Here is a 9,221-nt window from a genome sequence, read left to right as displayed (position 1 = left end):
TTGTTGTCGTATGTCAATTTAAGGGGCATTTTACCCAAGATATTAAGCTTTTACCATAAAATTTTAACTTAATTTATCATATAAAAATTTAATTTATTAAAACGACATCATATGCAACAATCTATTTGGTAAGTGCTTATCGTAAAAGTCATTATTCTCACTTACCATGTAAGACTATCGATCTTTGTCATCACTCTTACTGGATAATATTCTCAAGCTTCGTCATGTTCGGTAAGCTAACACCGGATAAGCGTTAGTAAACGGTCCTATAAGCTTTAATTTCGACGGGTTTTTTCACAAATCCATTTATCATTTAATTTTTTTTTAATTTTTCCTTGTTATATTGTAAATTCAAATAAGAAAGTTAAATATTGTGATATTAAAAGGATCTGAAAAATATTTATTTGAAATTGCATACGACGATACAAAATTTCATACAAATTCATATATACATCTTCAAATCTGTTTAATTTTTTGGGAAAAAATAATAACATATAAGCAATTTTATTAACAAAATTAAACTGGCCAATGTAAAAGCTCCCATAAATGCAACGGATACAATTTCTTTGCAAGAAATATGAAAACTACAATTACGTTATTCGATCGACTAGTTTATTCGGTAACACAAACATGAGTTTATTCAGAATCTCGTATTGCATTTTCGAGATCACCAACTTATCATCTTATAGAAGGGAACTACATATGATCGTCGTTGAGCTTATTTATGCCAAACTGCATATTGGTGCCCATGAACTGCGAGTTTCCACTCAGGACCTTTGGGACACCATGAACCGCTGCCAATTTTCATGCACAGTTTCTCTCCGATTATGGCTGCATAAAGATTGGCCTGAGCCTCAAGAATCCTAATGGAGGATCGGCTGGTTATGTCTTGCTGCTTACGAACATAGATCTGCATATTAGATTGAATTTGTAATATGTGAGGATGAAATGTAAAAAGGGAGATGATGACGTTGATCTGAATGCTAATGTACCAGCTTCACAATTTGGTCGTGAATGACACTGCCCCAGTCGTAAAAATGATCATAAAAGATTGACGGTATCCCTGGATGCGTGAGGATATATGCATAACCCTGGATAGCGTTGTTAAGTTAGATATCAAAACAACAAACACGAATACAAGAAAGTTTGTAACCACCACAAAAGCATCATGTGGAAGGCAAATTAAAAAACGGCCCTTTAATTGGATAGCTTAAGAGCCAGGTGCCCACGAGAAGCCTAATCCCCTAAGGAATTGTATCTCCCACACTCAAACCTTCGTCTTTTCATAGTATACCACCCTTTACCTCCATCCCAAAAAGAAAGTCCATGTTTTAAGTTTTTGGTTGTAGAGTAAGTTACTTTAACTTGGAACCAGTAAAACGTTTTTTTTTATAGAAAAGAAAGTGTTGCGTTGCATATTTCAGGCAACTTGACCATTACAGTCGACTATTAAGCATTGAATGCAAATTTAGAAGGCATTTCGACTCAAGCATCATATGAGTTACTCTCAACTTCAAAACAGAGAAGAACCTTTCTTTTATAGAAGAATCAGCGACCACTTTTAACCCTATAGAAAAGTATTAGATCAGATATATTCTAGAAAATAGAAAAACCAATTTTTTATAGACAGTAGTAGGATTGTATCTCCAAAGTCAAAAATTGACTTCTTTTCTGATGGGGTGACTGGCAAGTACCATGGACGGATGACGTTGTTTCACGCACCTACCTAGTATGAAATACACTCTAGCAAGCTCACGTACAAGAATCAAGGAAATGTGAAACTACGCAAACTAAATGAGCAAAAGAGCATATAGGCGGTATCTCTTATGAAGGCATATAAATAAATTCACCAAAGAAATGTTCCGTACCTCCATCACATGATCCGAAGGAAATGGCCAATGACGCTGTAACATGAAAAAAAGTTCATTAGCTCAGCAAATGTTCAGAGAACGAAAAAATAAAAAAACTTGAATACTACCAAACCAGAAGCATATGATAGATGTCTGGCCCTTGTGACCAACAAAAGCCCTATAAGAACATCCCAACATTGCTAAAAATCAACTTTGAACATGGAAAACTACTTGTATAGTTGAGTACAATTTATAAGAAGGCAAGAAGCAGTATTTGAATGGATATAGAGGAGTAGCATGAGAATGTTGATTAAAGGTAAGATTTACACGAACAAAAATGGGGTCGTTTCTTTAATGCTCTTGCGTCTAAAAAGGGGAAAAAGGTATTTGCTTTACCTCTTAGCATTTAGTACAATGCTTTTTAGTCGAGTTTATTTATTTGGCAATCAATTATATCGGTTTCAATCAACTTTTACCCGCAAGTCCTGATTTTCAGATAAAACATACATTTCTTGACAGCGTTGCTCTTAAGAGCATTTACATCATATCATTCTAACAAGAACAAAATGCTCAAATCACTTTTCTGTCGAAAAGCAGGCTCTGCAGACAAAATGGTTAGAGTTTGGGTAAATATTGCATGCACCAAAACTTCAAAAGCTTAATACCTGAGTTGAACCAGTGTCATGATTGTCAAGGAAAGTTACAGCTCTTGAAGGCCACCATCCCATTACACCTGGTGGTTTTCCTTGTGCATCACGCAGACGCCAAAGTTGCCCCTTAACAGCTTCCTGCATGGAAAGATGGACAATTACAATCGAGGTAAGAAACCACTTGAATTAGACTACCCATTTATCTAGCTGAAACTGATGAATTCAGATTAATCTACAACTTTTCATGCATAAGATACAAGTCACTGTAGAAGTATTTATGTGGGTATTGAATATTTTGCTCTGGAAATTGGTTTACGATAGATACATTATCACCAAATAAGCATGCCATCAGCTTATGATGAAATCTTAAATTTGAAAGGACCTAAGAAGTTTATACCAGAAACACGAGAGATAAGTTTCCACAGTAGATTTATTCATGCTAAAGAGTTTATCTAAATACAAAAAAAATGCTCTGGAAACCTGCAGAATCCCTTTTGTTGTGAAGTCAAATGCTGTTGAAAGCTGCCCTGTGGCATCAAGCCAATTGATAATACGCTGCCTATGACTATCTGCAAATAAAATTAGTTAGAAACAAAAACAATATTGCAGTAATCATAAAAATTGTCTTCCAAAAGATTCAAGTGAAATTTGTTCAGCCACAACTTTGTGAATACAAATTCAAAGTGAAAAAAGAAAAAAGAAAAAGAAAAAAGGTAATTTGGTACATGAATAGTTTAAAGGTTATTATCCTACAGAAAAAGTTTTTCCTAGCATCTCTTTTTTCGTTTGACACAAGAAATACCTACGGTCATCTTATTTGATAAATTATGCCATTTATTCATACTAAAGGAGTTTTTTTTTTCTGCGAGATATACCTTGGTTGTATTGCAGGTAGCTCCCGTTGTAGCTGCATGAGTCCCAGTATTCTCCAACAGAAAATATTGGCTTTGCGCCCTCAATGTATTCTTTCACATATTTCGCAGAATAACTGTATGAAAACATCAGTAAAACTGACAATTAATAACGATACGCTGCATATAAAAAAGTATGTAAAAAAGAATAAAAGGATTTATGGGACATTACCCTCTTGCAAAGTCAAAGCGGAAATCCTGAAAACCAACAGTCCGTAGCCATTTTAGCCAGCCAATGATGTCTTTTCGAACAAAGCCTTGTGTATGATCAATATTTGGAACCCCATGGAAGTTATCACCAGTGCTTGGGTTACCCTATAAGATAGTTCACACGTACAAACAACAAATGTCAATTACAGAAGAATAACTACCATTTACAGGCATTTAATTCTGTGGTGTGACAATTTGAGTATGTAAGCACAATAAACATGGGAGTAAACAATTCTTACACTATAATAAGCTTGCTATGGTCACAGAGAAGATATTAATTCTAAATACATACCAGGCCACCGGTACAAGATGTGACAGCACGTTCGTTCCACGACAATGGCACCCCATCATAGCGGTTATACCTTCCGCCATGCCCTTTGGTAGTCCCAACACGATGATTGATGACTATGTCAGCCATTGGTCGAATATTGTACTGCTTCATTTTGTTTAATAAAGCTTTCAGCAAAGAGTCAGAACCATATTTGGAATGGAGAGAATAGAGGTTCTGTGGAAGATAGCCTGTGAAGAGGGTGGTAAGGGTTAGGAAAGATTAGAAAGTAACAATATATCTCTACATTGTTGCTAGATTCTGTTTTTCGGACCTTCAGAAGAATATGAATCAGTTGCTGGCGGCAACCAAGCTGATGTAATCCCAGACTTTGCCATATCGGGTACTTTCTTCTCCAAATTTCTCCACCAGTCATGTTTACAGGACTCCCAGTTGAAAGCCTGAAAATTCACAGATGTTGCATCAAAACTTGTTTTGATTAGTTCAACCCTAAGCGAACCCTGCCTTCGTCCCCATTATTTTGAATTAGTCTGTTTCATGTTAAAAAAGGAAAATAATTTCCATCATTGTAACAGCTGACTCATTGTAATGTACGTCACATTTTTGTTAGAGCAAAGCATCATAAATACTACCATATGTAATGTAAACGAAAACTATACCCCATACTTACCTGCAATATGATTTCTCTTCCATTGTTTATCACTGCCAAATAAAAGTAAATTTTTTAGCTAGGGTGATTACTAATAATTATCGTAAAGAAGAAACAGATGTTAATCTACAGCAAATAGAGCATACCGGTTTGTGTTTGCTGAACACCATCATCATGGTCCTACAATGGAAAAAAAAGGGACGATGAGACAAAGAAGCGAGAAGAAGGTAGTCCATTGCAAAAACAAAAAGGTTGTTATAATATGTATAATATATTTTTAAGCATCAATCAGCTAACAAATAATTAAACTGAATTGAAGGAGAAGCTGAAGTAGAACGCTTACGTTTCCATGGAAACCCATCTTATATAGCTTTCAAATACTGTTAACTTTATGAGGCTTGATCAATGAAAACGAGTGAGAAGATATATCCTGCACCCATAATCAAACTTGTTATGCAATTCATGCACCTACCAAATTTAGTTTCGAGAACCAACCTAACATACTCCATTCACTCCACAAGAAAACTCCACCTTTCACCTCTTGAACTTGGAAGCCAATTAGACTATTATTCAATCTTAGAATTGATATGAATCATTAAGTGTACTCCATCCACTGCGGAAAAGAGTCCGTTTTGACTATGATTACTTTTCAACCTCAGAATTGATCTGAATCATTTAGTTCTCGAGAGGGGCATAGATAAGTAGATAACCACATACGGATTAGTAGTGTAGCTGGTGCTAAAATATAAATGAAAGTATGAATTTTGACTTCCAAAATGTCAAAATGTAAGACTGTTTGGAACAGAAGCACTGTTTGTCAAAGTGAAAATCATAAATTATATGGGAAAATTTTATTTGAAACACTGTTTACCCTGGTAAGTCAAATCAAAATGCATACATATAGGCCAAGCAACACAAGTATACATAAGTACGGACTTCAATTGTGGAGTAGAAAGAGCACAAGTTTCACAAAGTACAGAATTGGACAATCGATCCAAGCAAGAGAAAAGATCGGGAAATTACCTGAAATCAAATCAAGTCGTACAATGAACCCTAGCAAATTCAATCGGGGGTGAAACTCAACACCACCTTGCATTACAAACCCCACGCCATCCTCGTATTTATACGATGGACGAAAAGCAAACGAGTAAAATGCTATAGATTCTTCACAACTGGAATGAAATCTTTCCATGAGCAAAGATTCGAGTTGAAATAAGGAGGAGAAGATTCGTGTTACTAGGGCTTGTGGTGAATTTCAATTTGGAGATTTAGCGCATTTGTGATTCGATGAGCAATAGTTTTTGGGCGCGAATGTTGGTTGACGATTGATCATGAACCCTTCCTTCTTCCTCCTCTTTACAACTATCCCTTTTCCTCCTTTTTTACAGGAATATAATAAACGGAAAAAATATGAAAAGAACTAAACAGATTTACATATTTTTTAGCCGTTGAATACTTGACATGTTTTTTAAATAATAAAAAATTGAATGAAATAAAATGATGCTCTCGCACGTAAAAATGATTGAAAATGGTTAAAACATTGATTCGATAGGGGATCGTTTATTTAAATGCTTACTAGATAAGTGTTTACCCTTAAGAGTCAACATTATAATTTATTTTATCGAATAAGATTGTAGTACATCAAACGTATCTTATATAACAATTTACCTGGTAAACGCTTACTTGGGTAAGAGTCGTCACCCTTACTTACAGGGTAAGACTCTCCATTCTTATCATCGCTCTTACCGGATAAGATTCTTGCCCCTTGTCATGTTCATTTGGTAAGAAAAATTGTCCCGTGAGTACTTACCGGGTAAGCGTTTAGTAAACGGCTCCTAAATCATAATAATTTTGATAACTTATATATCATGTGTTATTTTATATATTCTTTTTTAATTTAAGATTATAATTTAAAATGTTGATTAATATATATATATTTGTTTCATATGTACTCGGTTACAATGTCAACATTTTTTATGGATTTGGTCCTTGACTTAAAAAAGTTAATTAAAAAATATTTTTAATAAAGAAAAAATGGAAAAAAAACGCTTACGCCTTCAACTTTAACGGACCTGGTAGACAATAGTTAGGCCGAATGACCAAATCCAACAGAAAATACATATCACAGGCACCAAAATTAGGCATGGAATTGGCCCCGACCCGTCGGGGAACCCGGTACACCCACCCCATTCCCTGTTAAACCGGGTCTCAGGATGGGGATCCTCGTTTGGCTCAAACCGAGGATGGGGACGGGGACGGGTATCACACTCCCCGCCCTACCCCATACCCGTATATATATTAACTAATAAAATGTATTATATATTATTTATTTATATTAAATCAGTAAATGTTAACTTTTGTTTCAATATATTTTAGATATTATTAGATGTGGTTTTCGATATTACTCAATATGTTTTTGTACATGTGACGTTGATTTTTTTAGATTAAAATTTAATTTATTTTGGTTTTCGATTTTTAATTATTATATGATGATGTACATTTTTTGTATTAAATTAAATTCCTTTTGATTTTTAGGTTTATTGAAAAAATGTAAAATTTAAATATGTGTAGCATCTACACATTTGATTTTAAAAAAACTTACACATACAGGAAAAAAGATCATCATTTCCTCGTTGGGGATGGAGATGTGATCAAATTACCCAACGGGGATGGGGATTGGCACGGGGACAAAGATGGGGGATCAAGGATGGGGATTGGTGTTCCCTCCTCATTACTGATGTACATTGAGAATTCAATGTACAGACCACTCATTTTATAAGTTTTTAGTTAGTTTATTTTAATTTGATCCATATTTTGAATCATTTTATTACTTCACTTTTTCCTTTATTAATTATGGAGCTAAATATGTGATTTACTTGTTTCTACACCAATTTTAGTCTAATATAAAAAAAATGTTGGACTATTTGGTGCTACAACAGTCATGCGGTTGAGATTTTGTGTTTTTTTGGCTTTGTGAAGGACTTAATGGGATAAGCTCTTAGATCTTCTTGTTTCTAGAAGCCTTGGAGTTGAAGAATTTTTGTGATTAAAGATTGTTAAACTTTTGTTTAGAATATGTCACTATCTACTTTCTCTAATTGTACTTTAGGCTAGCTTTTGATGGTTTTGTCCATAAGTTAATCCTTTTGTCTTTTTGTGCCCTATTTTAGCCTAAATAGGGGAGATGAACTCTTGTATTTATCATCCCAAAATCAGCTCCTAAGTTGATTTCTCTATCTAAACTTTGGAGAAGTTTAAGTTTCTTAATTACTCTTAAGATTGTTCTTGACTTTTCGTCATTGACTTTCCGCTATTTACATTGGGTCATTTATTTTTCGCAATTTATATTTATGTCTTTATTTTTCATTATTTATTTTACTTGTCATTTATTTTCCATTATGGATGGTGAAACTAACTTATGGCTAACTGCTTGTTGTAGCATCCTCTACAGCATTGTCTGTTGGAATTTGTGTTTGAGTTTCATCACAAGTCTTACACCCATGCTATCTTTGTTTATTATGTTATTTGCATTTATTAACTCAGCAACAAATCAAAGTCTTCAAATTCATCATCTGAAATAATCTCTTTCATTAGACTTTTTGCTATAATTTATGTGCACGATAAACCGATATTTTTACTACTTTATTACTTTAAAAAAACGATATTTAACCATATTGTATATTTACTTTGTGGTTCATATCATTTGTCTAAAGGTGTGTAAAACCTTCTACCAATTACCATACCTAACCAAAACCATAATAAATGAAGCATAAGGAGGATTTACAATAAAAATCTACAATCAATAGAGACCAAATCCATGATTTACTTTTAATTCAATTATTTAACTGAACAATTATTCACACATGACAACATTTATATATCCATCTCTTTCTCTATATATCTATATATATATATAGAGAGAGAGAGAGGTCCATTCAAGAAAGAACTGATTAGTTTGTAGTAAGCATGAAATACAATGTGAACCACTTATTTGAGATATTTAAAGGCATTTCTTAAATAAGCTAAAAGAGTAATATAGTAATTCTACTTTTGACAACTAATTAAAATAGTTAATTAAACTTTTTAGAATGAAATATTTAATTAAAACTAGTTACCTAGTATATCAATTACCTAATATACATTATATTTTAAAGACGTTTGTGAATCAAAGTGTATCATAGTGCCAACATTCACAAGGATTCACGTGTATCACAATGTATTTTTCTTTGTTTTATGAAATGTATCTTAATGTGTATTTTAGTTGTTTTCATTGATTTACAAAGGGTATCACGTTGTGCATCTTCTATTTATATATGGGTGTCACAATGAATATCGTTTGTAAGTATCACAGTGTGTATCTTGTGTTCACATAAGATTTATTGGAATAAGGTTCGTCGAATAAGATTCACCGAGGAGAGAAAAAAAATGAGAGATGAGAAAGCATATTTACAAAATCCTTAAAATGCCTATAATTAATATTTTAAGTTAAAATTACCAAAATTATTAATTCTCTCTCTCTCTCTCTCTATATATATCTATACTATATTATAAAGCATTTGGCTAAAACTCTTAAAAACTCTTAAAACTCTTAAACCCGTTCATCCCTAAACAATTTCATCCCTATTTGATTTCATCCCATAACTGAATTCGTGTAACTAACTG

General features: G+C 33.5%; 1 protein-coding gene across 1 annotated transcript; it reads right to left on the bottom strand.

Annotated features, from left to right (window-relative positions):
* Positions 1–502: 502 nt before the first annotated feature.
* On the bottom strand, positions 503–5,876 carry LOC112524620 (probable alpha-amylase 2). Its single transcript, XM_025134535.1, has 13 exons — positions 5,583–5,876; positions 4,903–4,989; positions 4,706–4,739; positions 4,581–4,612; positions 4,224–4,350; positions 3,914–4,140; positions 3,584–3,726; positions 3,376–3,488; positions 2,981–3,069; positions 2,516–2,638; positions 1,869–1,904; positions 993–1,091; positions 503–910 (listed from the first exon to the last, which is right to left on the bottom strand). The coding sequence occupies exons 2-13, from the start codon at positions 4,918–4,920 to the stop codon at positions 719–721; spliced, it is 1,233 nt and encodes a 410-aa protein (XP_024990303.1). The 5' UTR covers positions 4,921–4,989; positions 5,583–5,876; the 3' UTR covers positions 503–718.
* Between the last annotated feature and the right edge of the window lie 3,345 nt (positions 5,877–9,221).

Source organism: Cynara cardunculus, assembly GCF_001531365.2.
Source record: "Cynara cardunculus var. scolymus isolate 2C chromosome LG 13, CcrdV1, whole genome shotgun sequence".
In the NCBI taxonomy this organism is placed as follows: domain Eukaryota; kingdom Viridiplantae; phylum Streptophyta; class Magnoliopsida; order Asterales; family Asteraceae; genus Cynara; species Cynara cardunculus.
This window is presented reverse-complemented; position numbering and strand designations above follow the sequence as displayed.